Source organism: Thermobia domestica, chromosome 7, assembly GCF_964235325.1.
Source record: "Thermobia domestica chromosome 7, izTheDome1.hap1.1, whole genome shotgun sequence".
Lineage (NCBI taxonomy): Eukaryota > Metazoa > Arthropoda > Insecta > Zygentoma > Lepismatidae > Thermobia > Thermobia domestica.
Window position 1 is genome coordinate 123,158,913 of NC_137460.1, and position 23,219 is coordinate 123,182,131.

The window sequence follows — 23,219 nt, forward strand, 5'->3', positions numbered from 1 at the left end:
GTGCTCTCTCTTCGGTTTGTAGATTGTTTCTTGTTTGAAACATCCTCTCTTTTTGCTAATAATGCCCGGAACATGAAATTCTTTTGTGATCCTGTTCACTCTGAAAGGGGAAACTTATAGAATATTCATGAAAGATTCCGTACACACCGGTATTCTCTCTCTATGCGTGTTCCTCACAAAGTACTTTGTCACTCTCAGTAACACATCTTTCGCAGTTACACCAAGTTTCTCCTTCCTAGTTCGACGCCGACTAACATTGCGTATTTCAACATATTTCAGAATAAATTGATCCTGGGACATTTTTTCAGGCTTCTTATGGAATAGAGCATGAAAGTCTCTGATGTCGTTCATATTTAGTGTTCTACACCTGAAGGTCCCTTCTTTGTAGTTGCACTTCGGGTATTGGGGCAGATCTGAAGGTGGTACCTGTGAAACAAAGAAAACATTCTTGAGAACAATGAAATGTAGTCCAATAGGCATTGTTTTCTTCTACTTCATTTTAACCGCCATCACCCAATCGTATTTAACTTACGTAAGATATGAATTCATACAAATGTAAGAGAACACTCCATCTCCCGTTTAATGACAATAAAGCCTAGTATATGTTCTTACTTTGCTGGCTTTCTTTGTTCTTCTTCCAGGTCCAGGGATCACATTTCCGTTTCCTTGACTGTTCACCAGGGTAACAGGCGATACAGCTACTTCCATGATACACGTTTTCACTCACAGACTGTCTTTATCTCTATTTTACTATTACATAATTCTTATTCAGTCAGTCTCCGCACCTCACAGTAGCAACAAAACAACACTAAACTAAATTAAACAACAGCCCACTTTTGTACAAAGAAGAAACATGGCGGCTGCGCACTACCAATGAATCTCTCTTATTAGGCTACATGAATTCACGATCCAGTGGAACATGTGACTTGTGACACTCGTCACCAAATTTGCACTCGATTTTGAAAATGAATTTGTTTGTTTAGAGACCAACTGATTTAGTATTTAAATAGCTCGCATTTAGTAGTAGAAGAATCCACTGTTATTACAATTTGTTGTTTTTCGTAACTTGTGAGTTTCGATTCCAGCCTACTCATTTATATAAGAATATTAAGGTGGTCATTATTTTTGGACTTCCGAATATGTTTTGAGTTTCACACCCAAAATATTTCTATATGATACCAAAGTAACCTATGCAAAGAATTAGTTCAATTTAATGTGCTATGTCACATATCTATAACTGTATTCTTGTAAGAATATAATTTGATAATGATTTTACAGGGTATTTTTAATACTGACACTATGTGTATGATCGGGAAACGTATATTTGTGGTAAATTTTGATAAGAAAAGAATTACAAATACGAAAATTATAATGAACAAAATAAAATGTTGCTAAATGGACAAGATAATTTTATTTTCGTTTTATTGTTCTTATTTACTGGTCTTTTGACATGGAATGTGTCAGATGCATGTCTTTGCCGATTATACACACATTATCATTATAAGAAATACCGGGCGAATTCGTTATCAAATATATTTCTAGAACAAGATATTTATAAATATGTGATAGATAAAAAGTTCGATAGATATAAGATGAGTGTACCTTTTATGTTTGAAACGGCAGAGAGAGGATGACATTATATCAAGTTTATGCATAAGAAGATATTATCCCATCTACAACGTTACATCACATCTATAACGAACATCTTGAAGTTTGCTTTCTTGGACTCATGTTCATTTTTTTTAAATATGAACGTGTCACATGACATTGCGGGGTAGTTTATCACCAAACGCACATATGACATTATTTTCAACTTATATGTTATCATTTAATAGTTTTACCACTATAACATTTGATTAATAACTTACAATTGTATTTTTACATGTATATGATTACGTTGTTTAACATTGTATACTCCAAGTATGCGTATATAGATGTGTTTGTGCGTGATGTTTAATATAGTGTCTATAAGCCTAACCGAAGTATGCATTTTAATCTGCTGGTTCTAACTTTGTAGCTTCTGACTGTCCTTAAAATGCTTCATTATATTGAATAGTATTTCCAGAAAGGTTCTGCTGATGCATCCGTGCTTAACATAAATAATGTATTGTCATGCAGGAAAAAGCTGGTGCTAAGACGGCGACTTCAGTAATGGACATTTACTTAGCCTTTTACACTCATGTTCTTTGCCAGCAATCACAGTTGCGAATACCGCTGCAGGGTTCTCTGGTGACTGGTAGAAGTTTGGACAGTAGACGATCGGTAGTCTTCTTCGTTCAGCGATAGATGTACATCTATCGTTAGCTTCTTGAGTACGCGGATCAGCACACGGATTGGAATCCTGCACCTTTCTGAAGTACTCATCAATATCACCAGCTGAATGTAGGGTTACTAATGTAACTGCCTTCAGAGATAACATACAAAAGTACGCGGAAACATATTTAAAAAATGTCTAAAATTGACCTTAGCAGAGAATATAGTAGCGAATGCAAAAGTAGAGAAGAGAGGAAGAAGAAACTGAATGAAATGTATATAGAGAGACAAATAGGGGATTATAAGATCATGGTTCTACTGAAGTGTAACATACATACTTAGGCCCAGACCGTCTTAACTATCTTGCTCTGTAAAAGAGTAACATGTCATTACTCATTCTACACTTTCTGCATGTCCTCTGACACCGATAGTACTAAGTCCTAAAATGAATATTAAGTTAAACTTACTGTGGCCAGTTAGAGGATGTTTTTCCCCTGTGTATATTATAATATCCCGCATAGTTGCCTTAAAAACAAACCGATATCTGCTTATATTTACATACATCAGCCATGTGAGTCTTACTACTTATTACTATAACTACAGATACCAGAGGGAACACCACTAATCATATGATGACGAAGGAACAACAGCTCCACCGTCTTACCTGCAGAACCTATACAACTGAGAGGATTTCTGCGGCTAACATCAGTCTGCGACTGGTCACCCCACTTTTAGCTTGCATGGAGTCCTGGCAGATATCTAATCCAAAGTCTCTAGTTTGCTCGAAACTCTAGGCTTCCTCTATTCCCACTCAGCTTGCTCGGAGCTATGTTGGGACCCCTAACCTTAGTCATCTAGGTTGTTGGGATCTCTATGCCTCCTAACTTCCTCTCTGCTTGCGTGCAGGATTTGGAATCCTGAATTCATTCCGCCTCTGCTTCGGCGCTCTCTGCTTACTTCGGAGCTTCGTGGAGATCCTTCCCTATGCTACTTGGACGTTGGGTTACCTGTCTTAACCCAGTATCCAGAGTTTACGTTATAGTGATGTTTGTAGTGTATTGCTTGTGATGGATTTTGTAATACAAGCCGGTAGTGTAATTTGCTCTACTTAGTTCTGCACAAGCAGCACTACAATACGTGGAACAAGAGGCTCTCCAAGTGAATACTGCTTTCTCGTGATGCGATCAGAAACACCAGGTAATATAATTTTAGCGTAAAAATATATTAGAGAAAATGTACTTTAGATTCATTTGAAATGAATACTTTCGGAAACGGTGGGTCACGCGTCACTTCATTTTCATTGAAGAGTTTATATATCGGGTGTCCTTTTCATAGTTTGACGGTTTCACTTAAATAATGACCCTCCCCGTTCCCACTATAAGAAATGCATTTTAGTAAATAGCATGATAAAACTCAGTTCCACGTACTTGAGAACAATCTTTAAAATAATTTCAAGTAGTTGAGCAATTTATCTGCGATTGGATTACCCAGAATATTACTTTGATTTTAGTTAGATAGATATACGTAAAATAAAATTGAAAGTGTCGATTTTGGTATGTGATTGGTGATCGAAATCATTTCTTTGTTGTTGACTTTTTATGGAATTAAAACAGGATTGTTTACAAATTTTGATCCGTAGCTCTATTTTGGTTTTGGGTCTCTATATTTGTACGTGGTTGAATTCCAAATTGCCAAATATTTTCTCTTTTGATAAATAATCATATATCGAACTCTTCAGTCATGACAGTGGTCGTCAAATTGTCACTGATTTGCATTCAATAATGCGTGCCTTTGTACTTGTTAACACCCAAAACTCGCGATACCGTGGTATGTAGCAATACTGGAAATAACGCAGGCGAATATATTGTCTACCTGCCAACGTTGTCGCTCATGTTTGTACCTTTTGTCTACTTCGTGCTCTGTCTATCTACGCTGCAAATAATCGCGGTATGACGAAGCAACCTTTGCCGCTAGTGTTCATCGGCACTTCATAATGGTAGGTTTATCATTTCTGGTTCCAATAGCTGGATAACGTCGAAGGAGGAACTCTTCTTGGTACTCTAAATTAATAGAAAAGTACAATTTCTAAATCTCTATTATCATTTTAACTCTACGGAAATCTATATTTTAATCGAAAACGGTAGTAGGTTTCTTACTCTTTTGGTTTTACTATATTGGCAAAGAATCCATTTATGTGTAAGAAGTAAAGTAGTGTACACATTAATAAATTCGTCCTTACTAGATTTCGATTGGAACTCATGTGGTTCAGATCCGTTGTTAAGATGTAAGTCCATGCTTGATACCCTTGCTGCTAAAAGGATTCTAAACTCAAATTAAATTAATTATTACCCTTAATAATTCTTCTTCGTTGCTATGTAAATAGCGTGCGCTTCTTCGGCTCAAAGAGACTTGGGATCTCGTTGGGTGCTCACATAATTTGAATTCCATTTAAGATACAGATGAACGTCTCATGAAATCATGATGATAAACGGGACACTAAAACTCAAATTAACCAAACATCTAACGGAACTCTTCGATAAATGAATAAAGAAAATATATTTTATGTTCCACTCGAAAAGACACACAAAGATTCAATAAAACATTTCAGTGTCCAACTAATCTTCCAGCCGATGAGATAGCAAGCGTGCATAACGAGTTTAACCAACTAAGGAAATCTCTTCCACTGTCTGTTGAGTAGAACTTATTTTCTAGTTCTGCGGATATGGTTTCGGCTTAAAGTTGAATTGTGAAAATAAAGATACCGCAAACTAACAGTGCAACTATTTAAACTGAAGTCCCTGAAATTAGAGCCTGCGAAGAACTATGACAATCCAGATGGGTTCTAGTTGCGTGATATATAGTCAGGATATCTGCTTCCATTACTGGCACTTCTGCTTTCTATTCCTGTGATCACTACTTCTTAGTTGAACTATCTACTTAATCCTATCCAGAAGCTACCCATGCAGATTTGAACTCGAGGCCCCGCAGCTAAGCCATCTTGCTGAATAGGAAGACCTGATAATTGAGACTAAACAAGAAACTCGTAGGCGCGACAGCTCAGCGGAGGAATGGTCACCTCTGATGAGAGGATTTCCTGGTTATATCATAGTACATGTTTTTAAAACACTTATTTATTGGTAGTCATGAGTGGGTAGAAGGTATGATAAATTTCGAATGTCCCAACGTTCCTAATCAATACTTCGTTTCGGTGCGTACATATCAAAATTAAAAATCTGCATGAGATTTGCAATTGCCGTCATTGCTTACCTTAATTATAATACTAACATATATTAAAGGTATCAAAGTGTACAGCCATGACAGTAGAAACAATTGTCAGAAAAGCATAGCAGAGTGGACCGCGAAATGTGAGCACGCTAAGAGATAACAAATAATGATTATGATGGAAATTTAATATCGTTCACAACATTAGCTCGAAGTCTCGGCGTGAGCTAATGTGGTTTGAATTCTACTTAAATTCTAAGAGCAAGTCTCTTATGGCCTTATTGCTTAAAGGAATGCCGAACCGCAATGTCATCGTCATCATTACAATATTAGCTCGACATTTGAAAATGGAAAAGAATGTGGATTTGTGTGTATTGATAGTTCTACAGCACCACTAGAAATCTGAACTGGAAGGAAATATGACTTTGTGTCGAGTTCTACTGATGCAGAACCACAAAGGTTCCGTAGTGTTTTGTCCAAGTAGCCCTAGTGTTTCTTCTCAAAACAAAATCCGTAGCATTTCGTCCCGTCGTGGTAGTGTTTCGTCCCAATGCAAATCCGTGGCAGTTCGTCTCGAGCAATTTTTATTGATTAGTGAACAGGCTAATGAGTAGACTTTCGTCTCAGCAACACACAGGTGATTACTCACACGTCGATCAACCGGTAGTACGTGAAACTTAAACTAGGTGACAGCACAGCCGAACAGCCGAATGTGACTACTAGGCACGACGAACACTTGCTAAAGTTATTGTATCAGTATTCTCCAATGAAGTTTTCTGAAACTAGTCACTGAAAAAGTCAGGAAACATATGGATGTTTTTAAGAAATGTCTTTTAGATAATCCTCGTAGACTAAAGAGAAAAGAAAGTCGTTAGGATTGACATATGAAAATATTGGACGAAGCTATTCATAGTGAAGAATATTCAAATATCGTTTAATAAGTTACGTTGGATGCAATATTATTTTTGGGAAAGCCATTAAGACTGATAGATAAATATTGTCCGATGTTATTGATAGTTAGGAATATTTGAATATCATTTAATAAGTGACGAAACGCTGGGTGCAGTTTTAGTTTTTGGACTAAGGCGCAAGTTTTAAGACTGAAAGCGGTAATTTCGTGCAATTTTTAGTTTATATATTCAAAAAAAATCCATGAATTAACCATTCGGATCCATGGCGTCCGTGGGTTTCTTACTAACCTCATTTTTTATGTGCTGAATGCGAAGCTTATACGGCAGGCCCACCTCTGTCAGAGAGGTGCCAATAAAAAAGGACACGCGGACCTGGTTGGTGCTAACAATAGATCTTATCGCATTGTGAAGAAGATCAATGTGTGTATAACAGTGTGTGAATGTGTGTAGCTACTGTACGAGATGCTACTCGATCAGGTGGCAGATCGAAATCTAAGCTTCGTGTAGGTGGAATTGGGACGAAACGCTACTGAGACGAAATGATGTTTGGGACGAAACGATACGACGCGTGGTGGGATGGAGACGAAACGCTACTTGGTACGAAACAACACATAATCGCAAATACAGATGATGCAGGTATGTGCGAACACTATAACATTTTGGTAAGTAGGAAACAGTCGAATGTCTGATGACTAATAATTGAGACTACCTTACAGTGATCACCTCATAATTGTTACACAACCCAATTGTTAAATATTATTATAATTAAGATATTTAGGAACCGTATACTATTTTGTTGGGAGCTTATTCATATGTAGGAGTCACCTTACGAACTCTAGGTATAAATTACTTTTCCCTAATTTTTTTCTAGACTTTTTTTAATAAATAATTTATGTTTCATATAAATATATGTGAATATGTAACCCTTCAAATATCTACAATAAAGTAACCACAAACATACGCAAGAAAAATTACATAAAACATCGAAACGACATCACAGAATTAAACTTCGTTTTCTTCTAAACATATATTAATAGAATATATCTTCGTAACTGAACACTGTTTGATAATTCAATATTTCAAACACCTACTAAATTTCAAACCGGCATAGATTTATCATCATTTCCGGTTTCAGTATTAATCTGCATAGAACAGGTAAAAGATGAAGATTTACGCTCGTGTGTGAAAAGAATAAGATATATTTGACCAATATCTTCGTTGAAGCCGAAAGTGAGAAAAATCTAATACTTTTGATTTCAAGATGAATCACCACATTGAAAACATTAATACGTAGTTAGCTTATGGTTCAATTGTTTAAGTTTCGCGTCCTTTTTAAGCACCGAGGATTTACGATACGAAAGCCTACAGATTAAGGTGGAATTCTTACCATCTTTAATGCGTTCAAATTCGAACGCTCTTCATCTGGGATCGAATTCAGGAACTTGTACAGCAACGTTCCACGCTATTGCCGTTAAACCAGCAGGACAGGCTATCAATGGATAGCAAAAAGAAGTTTTGTTTTATAGATTCAGAGTACTGCACCAATAGGTCACTTCTGCCTTTTTCCTTTATTACATTAGAAAGTAAAAGAACTGTAATACTATTTAGGGTTTTAATGTTGACTATAGAGCCAAAGCGGTACGAGCGCGGGAAATACGGTGAATTCTTGAGGATAGTTAGCACTTGGGTTTGGCTTTGGATTTTGACAATATATTTTAATCGAAATCAAAATTATGTGAGAAAGGAAATGAAAATTTTCGTAAATAATTACTTCACAATTTCAAGTGATTTTTTGAGCATGGAGCTTGGGTCGACCCAGTCTTCCGTCATTGAAATCAAAATTATATGAAAGAGGCAACAAAGATTTTCGTAAATAATCTTTCCACAATTTCAAGTGAATTTCTGAACATGAAGCTTAGGTCGACCTAGTCTTCTTTGATTTCTTTTCTATTTAGCTACACATTTGAATGATTGAAAAAGAAGTCAAATATACCTATTAAATATTTTTCATAATCGGTTTTCTCCAGGACAGGAACGGACATTTCAGTTAATGTAGCTAGGAAGGAGCTACGTTAACTCCCAGCTACGAAACATAAAAGCAATACTATTTCGGTAATCTTAAGTGTTACTTGTATATAATATCTTATTTTCATATCTTTCTCTATATATTCAATGTATTTTTAACGATTATAACTGTGTTCTTTGTATTAAATGAATAGATACGCTATTAAGTAATTTTAAATTCATTATTTACATACGATATATTACAGCATTGATATCATGAACGAAATACTTTACCGAAATTTAGTTTTCAAAATGTTCCTTAGTTTTTAATTTTCCTTAATTAAAGAAAGGATATGTCATTTACATTTCAAAACTGTATAGAATTATTATAATAAATAAAATGTTAAACTTGGACAGAAAATTCATTTTGTCAACAAAGCAAGTTCAAATGATTTTTAAATAATATTGTATTAAACGAAAACCTGAAGCTAAGAAGATGAAACATAGCATATAAATTCCTCATTACTTATAACTGAATTCATGTTTTATTGTTTTCGAAAATTTTATTTTTGAAGGAGACATTGAGTAATTAATATAACATTGGAATTTCAGATTATTTAGAACTTCCTTAATATGAGAATTTACTTAAGCTATATGTGACATGAGCTATATGAACGTTAAATTAGAAATTAGAAAATGCATGTTCCAGAGTAGAGGTTCCGGCATTCATCCCCGTGGGAAACTTTTGGCCCTAAAGCCGTTATCACTGGGCTCAAAACCGGCCTAAACCAGGTTGTTGCTATGCTAGGATAAGGAAGTATACTCTTGGACGTCTACCGGCTGTAGAATCGAGATGAAACATGCCTTTTCGTCTGCTTCTTCGTCTTCTCGTCGTGTATTGTCTAGTTTTTTGAATCCCTCTGCCCCCGCTCCTCCTGAAAAGCCAAAGAGCATAAGCGATTTTGCCCCTTGGTCCTATTACAGGAAATGCCTGTAGGTTATAAACTGAAGACGTGATATTCAAATGATCGAAGCTTCTCAGCAGATTGTATGAAATTGATCTTAGTTGCTAAGGTGAATATTGCATTTCATTATTTTTTTAAACATGGGATGAGAAACGATATATGACTCTCATAGCGAAACACATACCCATACAAAATCGTGTTGCTAAGTGTTAGGACTCCATACGGGAAAAGTTTCGCCCTGGAAACGTTCCCTGGGTTCCTAAGATGAATATGATTGTTTTAAAACGTATTGGAATCCATTGATTGAACAATTTAGTAACGGAAGCTTCTCATATCATTTGATAATGCTTTCACAACGTAGGATGAAGAAATTTCTTAAAGGAAAACACGATTGCTATCATACCAAAAAACGCGTATCGATGCAGAGATGTAGAATCAATTGAAGCAGTACAATGGATAGCTTGGGAAGAAAAAGTAAGAAACATCCAAGTACCAATGCAGCACGTAGTAAGGAAAAACGATTTGCAACAATGAAAGTAAATGGTGAAGGGACAGATCCCGATACAGGAAGAAAACACGTATTTGAGCATGAAGGCTGTTGGACGCACGGCTGTATTTTCTGCTACCCTAACGACAGAGATAAACCCATATATAACAATGCAACAGATGCTATGGAATTTCTATATGAAACAACAAAGAAGATTCAAAAATTAAAAGATTTTGGCTGTAAAGTGCACGAAATATGGAGCTTTGAATTTAAAAAACAATTGGCCGCAAATGAAGAGATGAAGAAGTATGTTATTAACCATCCATACACAAAGAAAATACCGTTGAATCCTCGTGACGCTTTTTATGGAGGACGTGTGAACGCCATACGTTTGTATCATAAAGCACAAGAGTCTGAAAGGTAAACAATTTCATTCAAGGATGTTATTTCCCTTTATCCTTATATCTCTAAGACTAAGAAATTTTCTATTCGTCATCCCACTATCTAACGGCCTGGAGATTCAAATATTCCCAGCAATGAAGAACTAGAAGGATTGGTTCAGCTAAGTATTATTTTTCCGAAAACCGTTTTTCATCCAGTGTTACCTTACAAATCAAATTATAGATTGATGTTTCCACTTTGTCGTACATGTTGTGATGAATTAAACCATACACCTTGTAATCACACCGATGAAGATCCAGTTTTACATGGTGGATGGGTAGCAGATGAAGTAAGAAAAGCAATAGAAAAGGATCCAAAGTAATTGATATTCATTAAATTTGGGCATATGATGTTGTTCAATATGCTGAAGAAACAAAAAGTGGCGGATTATTTGCAGAGTAAATAAACACCTTCCTGAAAGCAAAAACGAAAGTTAGTCGTTGGCCATCATGGTGTGAAACAGATGAGCTAAAGGAGAAGTTCATTCAGCAATTTTATACAAACGAAGTAATACGTCTAGATGAAAAGGAAATTAAACATAGTCCAACACTTAGGAGTTTAGCTAAATTAATACTAAATTCATTTTGGGGAAAATTTGGTCAACGTGAGAATATGGGGCATGTTAGCATGTTTAATGACCCCAAGGAATTATATGAGAAATTAACATCTCATGATATACACGTACATCAAATATTTCCAATAAATGATGACATGATATATGTAATTTGCAATACACAGATGAAGTTCCTGTTTCACTACCAAAAGTAAACTTTGTCATAGCCGCGTACACAACAGCACAAGAAAGATTAGAATGTTATAAGTATTTAGATCAACTACAAGAAAGAGTATTGTATTTTGATACTGATTCAGTAATTTCTACGCAAACCCGGTGAAAATACAATTCCAACTGGTGACTTTTTAGGTGATTTAACAAATGAATTGCTCGAATATGGTAAAGTGGCCTATTTTTCAGAATACGTTTTAGCTGAACCCAAGAACTATGCGTTACGTACTTTTGATCCCAGTAAGAAGAAGGTGTTTCAAGTATGAAAGATACGGGGCTTTTCATTAAACTATGAACCTTAAACATTAAACACCTAAATTTTGATGTAATGGAAAAAATGATAGTAGATAATGAAGACAAGGAAGAAAGAGAAGAATCTCATCCTACTGAAGTCAAAATTACCAACGCGAAAAAAATTTGCCGCAGGAGAGATCATACTATCGTGAGCATGCCCGAAACTAAAGTTTATAAGATAAATTATATCAAACGAAGAAGAATTCGAAATTCATATGAAACTCTTGCATATGGCTACACTCCTTCCAACAAAAGAAGAAGCCAATTGTATACGGCCCTTTATAAACATACGCATGAAGAGAGAATTATCATACTTCTTAACATGGATACGACAAGGAAACATCTCTTTTCATGTATTGTTGCAGGACCAAGTGGATCTTTTAAAAACTTCCTTTGTAATATGAATCCTGTCGAATTTATCACGTATGGTTAATATATCGTTTCGTCATGTTTATTGGTACTATGCAGAATGGCAAAATGCATACAGAGAAATTTCGACAAAAGTACGATTGATTGAAGGATTACCTTAAACAAAGGACTTTTTACCTGAAACTGGACTTCATCTTATTATTATTGATAATCATACGTGTGAAGTGAACCGCCATATAGTCGATTTCTTTCAAAGGGTTCTCATCATAGAAATCTTAGTGTACACAAAACATATTTCTTCTGGGAAAAGGAGGCAGAGATATGAGCTTGAATTGTTCTTATCTCATGTTATTTATAAATCCAAGAGGTAAATCACAAATTAAACATATGAGTTATCAATTAACTCCTGAGAATCCAAAATTTATTCAAGAAAGTTTCAGCGAGGCAAAAAGGTAGCATATGGATATTTATTTATTGATTTAAAACAGTAAACGCCAGATGAACTTCGTTTTCAAACAAATATCTTTCCTGATGATATTTATCATCTCGTTTATGTTCCAACGAAATAGAAGAAGAATATGTGTTTATAATGTTAGTTTTAAACTGTGTTTGTTCATTTTCGCAATATGTCTCCAAGAGTAAAACACGGAGATCTTCTTCGTACGCTGAGCAAAGCAAATCCTAAATTGCGTAAAGCTAAAGTGGCCAATGCTTACTCTTCAGTGATTCATAGTATTTACGAATGTTGTTATAATGTATTAAAAGGGAATGTGCCTCTTACAAAGACACAGAAAGCAACATTAAAGCGATACATGAGGACGCTTCGATATCTTGCGAAGAAAGGAAACTCCATCCAAAAGAAGAAGGAATCTTTATTAGTGCAGCAGGGTGTTTTCCTACCGGCATTATTAGCTCCTATGTTAAGTAGTGCGTTATCAAGTTTACTATTCCGCTAGTGCAATGGAACACGAAATGGAAATGATTTTAGTTACACCTGAAGTTCTTAATCGTATACAAATACCAGTATCATCAGCATCAGCCCTGGAGAAACGTGAATCCAGTTTGGATGAAGAAATGCAACAGAGTTTTATATTTATCATCGCTTTGTGATGAAGAAAAGTGGAATCAATATAATAATATACTTCAAAAATATTTACAATTAATCCGAAACAAGAACCTGTGACACTTTCGATTCCGTCAACTAAAGCAAAGAAGTATGAAGTAGAAGAAGAAATATTGTTATCTATACCCAAAATGTTTCGTAAAAGAGCTGAATTACTACTGCACAGAAAGAAACATGATGATAATATCAAGTGGGATAATAAAGGAACTCTTTATATCAAAGGTGATAAACTAGAAAGATAAAGCATTGTAGATTTAATTTGAAACGTGTCATGTCCACAGAAACACACTAATTCATTTGGATGGGAACAATTTTGTAATTTTTTATCTTCTAATAATACACTTCAAGAACTTTTTGGAAATCCAAAACCTTTGTCATATATTTTACGACAAACTAAAGCATCACCAGTAGCATTATCGCCAAGGGGAAAAAAATGCCTCTGAAATCGTTTGCAAAAGATGACGAAGGAGCAGAAGATGAAGAAAAGGAAAAAAGTATTATCTCTTATAAGGAAAAGGAAACGTACATATAAACGTCCAGTATGGTCAAGATGGAATCCATAAACAAACAATTAAGCAAGATTTACTACAACCCTTCACATACTGCTTAGTTTTCAACTGCTAAAAATTGTGGTTAGCTACAGAGAAGAAGATTCCTATACACTATATAAGAAAGTGGTTACTGAAACAAACAATATACACGTTACACAAACCAGTACGTCGTCGTTTTAAAAGAGATTTCTATGTAGTGAATTATATTGATGATCAATGGGAAAGTGATATTAATGACCTTCAATCTCTTCATAAATTTAATGATTGATATCGTTATATTCTTATAGTGATAAATGTGTTTAGTCGACATGCCTGGGCTGTACCATTAAAACGTAAAAGTACCAATGATGTCTTAAAAGCATTAAAAATTGTTTTCAAAGACAGAAAACCAATTAAACTACGAAAAGATAAAGGAAGTGAGTTTACTAAAAATACAATACAGAAGTATTTAGAGGAAAACAAAATAAAACATATTACAACTAAAAATCCTGATATAAGGTTAGTATTGTAGAGCATTTTAACAGAACTCTAAAAGAAAAAATGTGAAAGTATTTCACAAAGCATCAAACGTATAATTATTTAAATGTGTTATCTCTTCTTGTGAAATCATACAATGAAGGTTATCATTCAAGCATTAAGATAGTCACCTGCAAATGTTCCTCAAAATAACATATTACAAGTATGGCATAATCAGTATGATAATAAAATAAAGAAGAAGAATCCAGATTTCTCAAAAGATGTTAGGATTGGTGATACAGTACGAATTAGAAAAACTGAACGTATATTTGATAAAGGATACATGCAAAACTGGACTTGGGAAATATTTAAATTGAAGAAGATAATATCAAGAGATCCTCCTGTTTATGACATTGAAAACACATTTAAACAAGGAACCACTGGATTTATTATTTTATAAAGAGGAATTACAACCTGTGACGCTATCAAAGACGTTTTACATAGATAAAATCATATATGCAAGAAAAGGTAGCAGAAAAGAATACCTTGTTCACTGGAAAGGATATCCCTCTTTTTTCGATTCCTGGGTACCAGCATCATCCATAAAGAAGATTGAGAAGTACAATGGAACTTCACGGAGATTTTTACATTACGCTTCCCAGTAATAGTTCTATGGAATATTTTCCTGACAACACCTAAACATCATACACTACTAAACTTCATCAAAGAATGGAATTCCGTGAAAAGTGGGAAGTGGCTATTGTTGAGATTCATTATCCTCATTCAATACTAAATAGTAATGAAGAAAATAATATTTTTTTACAAATCTGCAAAAAGTTATGAATGGAAATTTGTAAATATTCCTGTACGTTATTACAATTACATTTCAGAATTGTAAAGTTAATTAATACGCACAACAGATTTACAAATTTACATTTTTCCTACACTCGTGAGAATAATACTTGTTTTATACGACGTCTGAATAAAGACATAGTAGTAGACGTTGCATTATCACCAAGTGTTAGTGCGATGTTGGGATTTGATACAAACGCTGATTTAAAGGATATGCAACAAGGTCGAAGAATTCCAAATTTACGTTTAAGACTTCCATCTACAATGTATGTATATTGTGATATAATTCAATCTGTATTTGTTGGAGATACAGTAGCACCATTATTACGTATCATAAATATAAATCCTGTGAATCATATCTTTGGAAGTAGTGTTATAGAAATTTTTAATCCTCTACATTATGTATCAAGAGAAAAAATACATTTTGAACGTTTCAAAATAGATATAACAGATAGTACAGTCTCTCCACTGGCATTCACTTTCGGAACTGTATGCGTTAAACTACATTTTCGATAAGTGCGCCAACATCAAAAAGTATGAATAACCCATATTTATAATATTTACAAAAAAGTTTTTCTGGAACTAGAAACTTTTCAGTTGGATCACGTTATCAAGTTGGACATGGTATTGGAAGTTTCCTTGGAGAATTATTTCGTTCTGTCATGCCATTAATAAAACAACGGGCTAAAACAAGTGGAAAGAAATTATTAAAATCTGGAGCAAACGTTATTACTGATGTCATCATTGATAAACAACCTATTAACGTTTCCTTTCATCAACGAATGGGTGAAGAGAAGTTCATCTTACAAGAAAAAGCTAAAAATTAACTGAAATCTATGCTAGGATCTGGATATCAACGAAGGAAAAGAAGAATTACACGTCATTCCATCAAGCGTAAGAAGAAGAAGAAGGGCAAGAGGAAACGTACGAAGAAAACAAAGAAAAATCAGTCGTATAAGAAAAGGAAATTATCACACGATATCTTTGATTAAATCATCATCATCATGGCTTTCTTACATCATCAAACCTGGGAGTGTGTAAAAGGTGAACTTAATATTTTTTCTACAAAACCAACGCAAAGCGGTATAATGGAAAATCATATTATTACATAGAAACCAATCAGTTCACTAGCTGATAATGCACCTATAGAACTTGTCATCCCAGGAACAAGTGATGAATACATAGATCTACCACATAATCTTCTTTACATTGAAGCTGAAATCTTTAAGCCTGATGGGTCAGCATTTGGTGACAGTGATATAGCTGTGGCTTCTATTAGTGACTTTTTAAATTCTATGTTCAGTGAAGTGGAAGTGTATTTAAATAACAAATTGATTTCATTTCCATCTCATAATCATCCATATCGATCATACATCGAAAAACTGTTAAATTGTGATGATTCTGCTAAAAATACTCATCTTTAATGTGCATTCTGGTTTCAACATACTTCTGGACATATGGATGCAACATCTAGTGTGTAGCATGTTGTAAGATTATAAAAAAGTCATTTAAAACTAGCGCCACTTCTAATGAGTGTTGAAAATAGGAACTAGTATTTTTCTGGACGTAGTTAACTGACCACCTTGTGGTCATTGGAAAATTGATTAGAGACGGGGAGCACATGCTCTGGTTAATCGTCGAAATGGTGCTATTTATATAGCAAGTTCAGAACTTTGTCATCTACGTCTTTATAATTTTGTGAATTGTTAAATATTCGACTTAATCTGGATAAGTATTTATACTATTTTCTTGAAAGTGACTAGTAAAATCTCTTGAAGTTGAATAGGAGTCAAATCTGAATACTCTTACAAGGCATTATTTTTTGGTTTTATAATATCTACGAGTGAAGTTTGCGATTTCTATGCCTATTTTGACTGACTATGTATTAATATTAGTGATAGTGAAGTTTTTTACTAAATTTCCTAAAATATTATCTGAATGTACTTTTAATACGTGGAAAAAGATATTGCTATGAGTGATTCAAGGGAATATTTAACAGTAATTACCATGATTCATCGATGGATTATATAATCAGAATTTGCTGTATGAATTACTACAATATTCTATATTCCAGTGTGATTTTTGAATATAATCATTCTACGTTTTACTGTACTAATGGATTTAGTGATATTTGAGTAAAATTACCTTAAAATATTGATATCTCTATCGTCACCACGTTTTTATATATTCTGACGCACTCACCCAAATTCCATTATAATGACTTCTCTTTTTAATAATTTGTGTGGGTTTTATACCCTGCACCACGGCGTCTAAAGTTCATTCAACGAACCTTCTTATCCTGATGTAAACATTGTAGAATGGTATTACTCCGCCAGTCATCGGATGATTGGCTATCGGTCACCGCTTCTTTCGAGAAGCACGTGCTTGTAACCTGTCGGCGTTTTGCATATTCCCCGCACGGAGCCATATTGTAAGCTGTGATTCGCGCATAAGGTGAGCCAAACCCAGTTTCTACGCATGCGTATTCTCTTTTATTGCATTAATTCAATTTAGTTCTTACATACAATGTTGTTTCTGTTATTTAACTGTAAGGAAATTGCATTTCTGATAATGTGCCTTATAAGCAACAAAAACATTGAAAAACAGCTTACTTGACAATGGACTATTTTCTTCTGCCGCATGGATGCGGCTAGGCTCTTTAACCAATAAAATTAAGCAATCACCACGTGTATTTGTTTACATGAGGTACTGAACGTTCCTTGAATGAACTAATGCAAGACGTCGGCACAAGTGGTAATAGAGGATTTGAACAATATTATGACTTAAGAAAAAGCAGTGCAAAATTCGACATGCTTGGACATCTTCATTATGATATTTTTAATGAGGATAAATTTTTAATCCAAGGAGTAGAATTACGCATCAAGCTAATTCCTGCAAAGCCAAACTTTTGTCTCATCGCTAGTTGTTCGTCTGTTCATGCTAAAGTGAATATTTTAGACGCTGCTTTACATATTAAAAAGATTAATATTAGTCCTACAATAAAACTGGCACATAACAAGCTTCTACAATCAACAACAGCCAAATATCCTCTCACAAGAGTGCAAATGAAGTCATTCGTCATTCCAAAAGATCTTCAATCTAAAACAATTAATAATTTATTTTTGGTAGTATTACCAACTCGAGTGATTGGGGCGTTTATTCAAATGATGCGTATACAGGAACGATAACTTCAAATCCATTTCATTTCAAACATTTTGACATCAATTTCTTCTCATTATACATTGATGGAAAACCTGTACCTTCAAAACATTTACAACCAAATTTGGAAAACAACCTCTATGTTTCTTCATATCATACCTTATTCTGTGGATCAGTTATTGACTTTTCCAACCATGGCAACAATACTCCTCGTCTTTCCTTTCGTCAACAATACACTATCTTTGTTTTCGACATTACGCAAGATGGTGAAGCCAACGCTGTGCAGCATTAGAATCTCATCAAACATGGTTGTGTTCGTCTGGAAGTTGATTTTAAGAAACCAGCACCTGTCTCATGCATCACATGTGGCGAGTTCCAATCTCTCTTAGAAGTGGATAATGAGAAACATCATCATGGATTTTTAAAGGTACGTTATTATTATTATTATTATTATTATTATTTAAATACTAACATATATGTACATCTCTACATTTTTATATATGATGTCCTCTACACTAGATTTATTGCATGCATTTCAAACAACTTCTTTAATTCATAATCATTTCATAAGTGTATATGCGGCGAAAGAAATACCTATGCATGTTCCACTACCTGCAGCTATCATCATAAATACAGATCCAGCTAATAAAATCGGTACCCATTGGATTTCCGTATATATTAATACTGATGGACGTCCCTGCTATTTTGATACATTTGGATTTCCTCCATATGTAATGCAACATATTCAATTTCTACATAGAAATTCACTTTCTTATACATTCAATATTAAACAAATTCAAGGTGTGCAATCGTTCCTATGTTAACATTATTCATACGTATTCCTTGCTTTAAAGCTATAGGAAAGTCTTTACACGAGTTTCATTATACCTTCTCATCACCTCCAGAGAAAAATCGCCACCGTTTGTTGTATTTACAGCTACAGGTAATAATTACTCCTGTATACATATTCCCAAATCTTCATTATTATTATTATTATGAATGTTATTGCTTCTTTTTCTTCGTTTGTATTGGATACTTTTTATTATAGATAAAATAAACCTTAAATTCTTTGTATTACTGCAGGTAATCATTTCTCTTTCTTTATTATTATTACAACGTGTTTTGTATATTATACATATTATCATTTGTTGTTTCATTTGTTCATGATTATAGATAAAATAATTTTAAGTTATGTTTTTCGATTTTTTCATCATTTCAGAAGGTAAAAGATCATCAGCGGTTGTATTGGAAGCATCATTGTACAGTATGTCTTCTATCTACGTTCCATCATCATCACCACCACCACCAGCAGCAGCAGAATAGTCAATTATGTCTTTTGTGGTGTCATCAGCAAGTGGCGAAAAAAAGACTATTCAAGAACTGTGTGTATTGTGTAAAAAAGTGACTTTTTAAAACTAATTTGCACGGTGAATATGAAGAAGAAGAAACAACCGATGAAATCCCTTTTTTTAAAAAAAAACTATGTACTATACTTACCTTCGTTTTTCTTGAGTAAACAGTATCATCATCAAGAAATACTTTGTATTATTATTATTTCTTTTTGAAAACAAATGTTTTATTTCTTATTTTCTTCCGTTTTCTAATAAATAAATATGTTTTATGATCAATTATGTAATTGAATAAATATATCAAAAATGTATTTTTAAACTTATTGAATTAAAGAATTTCATACTGTTTTAAAAAAGAATCTAGCACTGAGTTTTTTAATTCAGTGATGATCATATAACTAAATAATAATAATAATAATAATAATAATAATGATAATAATAATGAATTCAAATACTTAATCAGTTATTCTTTCGTAAATTAAAACAAGTATGTGAATTCAATATTATTATTTTATGATGATGATGATAGGACTTTGGTTTTTGAAATTTCATATTAATTATTTTAAAGTTTCTTTTTAAAAAATAAATAAGGCCTATCATGTTTAATACAGAGTTGTATAATAAAAATAATGATTTCAAATACTAGCTTTTATTTAACAATTCAAGCATTTGAATTCATTATTATTATTATACGTAACACTTATAGTATACAGAGAAAATATGTTAGGATTTTCTTATCATAAAAAATAGTACACTAATATAAAATCCTATCATATTTATGTGTATGAAACGAGCACAAAACACAAATAAAACATTTCACTTTCACTATATTTTCTATTTTTCAATTTAAAACTACACTTTTCAGTATAAATCAATTTTCTTCCTCTTCTTTCGATCAGCCGTCCAATTCGTTGATACCCTCCGAAGGTTGAGTGTCTGTTTCCCCCCACCATGGTTGTGTCTGTACACTATCAAATAAATAAGCCATAATTAAATCTATGAGTTTTTGTCTGTAAAATACTTTCATTTCCAATTTTAATCTTTCACCGTATATGTTCACATCACTGTTCTTATTAAGAGATACACTTGGAAAACTGATGTTCATACCGTTAATAATTCTCTGTTCATCTATACATGTATGGATTTCGGCAAGTCCTCTGTATGTAAGACACTGCGATTGTACATGATTGCGAATAGTATCTGTACACAAGTCAAAATATTCACGTAGCACAACACTGCAAACTTTACTGTTTTTCACAGCATGTCAATACACGGTAATATCTCCAAGAAATAAAGCCAATCACTTGAAGTTAAGTGCACAGTGTTTCGAGGAGCATGAAGTGTTCCTTTCTTCTCTAACATCACTAATTTTTCAGCCATTAGTTTTCGCCCTACCACTTCGTTTTTTCGGCCAAGAGATTTTATAAATATAATTTCCACTTGAGAATTTAATTAGTCCATTACAAACGGGGTCAAATGTACCAGTTTCCCTCACTCTGCCAAATTTAACTCCACTCCAAAAACAAGTTCGTTACCAACACGAATCACTGGCTCAAATGTATCACTGTCCCGTCCAATACAAATTAATTTGGTTTCCATTGAATTAAGTCCATATTCCACATTTAACAAGTACTCTTTCTTGGTATCCATAGTTGATGCACAATCACTCAAAGACATGTTACTCTAGTAGCTCATCAACACAGAATAACGAAGCTATAAATACAGATGACTACGCATGCATGAAGAGGAGAGTTGAAGAGGAAAATTCATGTTCCATCTTGTTTCTACATGCCACCATACACTTACGATGAATATATTAACTTAGTAAACTCAAGATTGTGCATGTTACGTCCAGATACATTAATCTTCATTCCTTTACATGTTAAACATACATTTCCACATTGTAAATGCGTTAATAATGCACAATTATCTGTTTCCAATTTTTCAGTACAGCGTCCTGGTAAAATTACTTTTTCGCCTCCTACAAATGTTTCACATGCCTTCCTATCATATATCGTTGTAATTATCTCACAGTTTACAATACGAAATGGTACGCCAATCTCTAAATCACGCATTTTCGTAAAGGGTACCGTTGATGGCATATTAAGCTTATCTAATAAATTCATTGACGTTGTCATCTTTAATTTGACGTTTCTTCCTTTACAACAGTTGTTAACGGAATGATCTAAACAAACACATACTTTCCACTTATACTCTTGGCAGGAGCGGTGGGGGTTTGGTGGTTCAAATAACTAGCCAATACACGACAAGAACACGAAAGAGGCATGTTTAATATTGTTTCTACATCTGGTAGGCGTCCAAGAGCATGATCATATAGCAACATACTAGTTTACACGGTTTTAAGCCCCGTGGGAACATTCCCACGGCCAAAATTATCCCACGGGTATGAACGCCGGGACCCCTACTTTCAGTTTTTATCTTATTTCCTGCTTCTAAATGCTGAAAGGTGTCAGTTTCTACAATGCAAATTTTCGGCTACATAATCATTAGATTTCATTTTATCCGTGCAATGAACAACACTTATACTAGAAAATATATGTTCTATATTTAGAAGAACAGTTTATCTAATTTAGCATATATTAAACATGAACTAATATAAGTAACAGCGAACATGTAACAAAATTAAATTAAAAAATATGGTGGTAACGCAGAAAAGGAAATAAATGAAATATTTTGGGTATTACTTATGAAAAGTAGAAAACAGGAAAAGTCACCATTTTAGAATTTCTCTTTCTGTTTTTAGGTATTTGTGAATTCTCCATACGATTACCCGCAAAACAGTCTGAATAAAATTGTGTATCAACGCGGAAAGAATGGCGCAAATGTTGTGGCGTATCAAGTGATCATGACGCAAACAGTGAGCTCTCCACGCATAAGAAAACTATCACCAAAACAACGAAAGTGCTACTTTCGACTTGAGAAATTACTGGATGTAAGTCCGTTCTACAGTCAGTATTCATGCAGACTTCAATGTGAATATCAGCAGCTAATGGAAAAATGTCAGTGTTCGCCTCTCATTTTTCAGTATCACGGTATGTACTTAATAAAACAATGTAAACATTTTCCCCGTGTTCTAAAGCACACTTATAAAACAAAAATATTGATTGGTTTAAGTTTATGTAAATTAGAAAAAAATCATAAGGTTAGAAGATAAATTTCTTATTAAATGGCTTTCACATTAAACAAATAAATTCTGCTCTATACTATACTGTACATCACATTTCATGAGGAACCCAGGATAAAGTGACACGCTATGTGAAGGCCACTTACAAAGTAATGGTAGAAGTGATGTAAAGCTCTGCCATGCATAAGAGTATGTGCTTTTATGCCATATGAAGTGTTTTTACACTATCTTCATTTATGTTTATATGCAACATCGCTGACGCGCCTGCTTCCTACGAACGCAACCCTTGCACTATCGTGAGGGTTCACTTGTTGCGTTCCTGCCCTGATTCTTGGCTTTTGGTGGCCGCCTACTATAAATTGATAACTGTCCTATAGTATTGAAAAACACTATTAGGAATTCAGATGTAAGTATTATCTAAGTTCTTGATATTCCCATATTTCATAAATTTGTCTTTATAGAGTTACTAGCAAAAGTAAATTCACAGTGTCTGTTACAACTCCATTAGGTCCTGTCCTGTACTTTTGATGGGATCGAAAACACTTTGACAGACACAACCCAACATAAACGTAACATTTCAACCAGAAGACAACTGTTGGTAAGCATACGGAAAACGATACAAGCTTTTGCTCTTGAATTGATGCAGGGAAAAATTTCCACTTTAAGATAAATCTTTATTGTTTGAAGCGTCTTGTACGATGAGTGCCATATATCAACGACATAATTTACTATTTTCATAATGTTTTATTTCATTACATTCTATTTCTGAGACGAAAGAGAAAAACTTGTCATACGTAAGCTAGAAAATTGTTGAAGTTAGCTGAAATTTTGAGAATTTAAGAAAATAAATTAGG

At 34.0% G+C, this 23,219-nt stretch overlaps 1 protein-coding gene across 1 annotated transcript in view; it reads left to right on the forward strand.

The window, feature by feature from the left end:
- LOC145688936 (uncharacterized) overlaps positions 1 to 23,219 on the forward strand; it is a 355,842-nt gene that overhangs the window by 107,474 nt on the left and 225,149 nt on the right. The window contains exon 8 of the mRNA XM_081763102.1: positions 21,985 to 22,273. Coding sequence (XP_081619228.1) covers positions 21,985 to 22,273 — 289 coding nt within the window. The remainder of the gene's footprint in view (positions 1 to 21,984; positions 22,274 to 23,219) is intronic.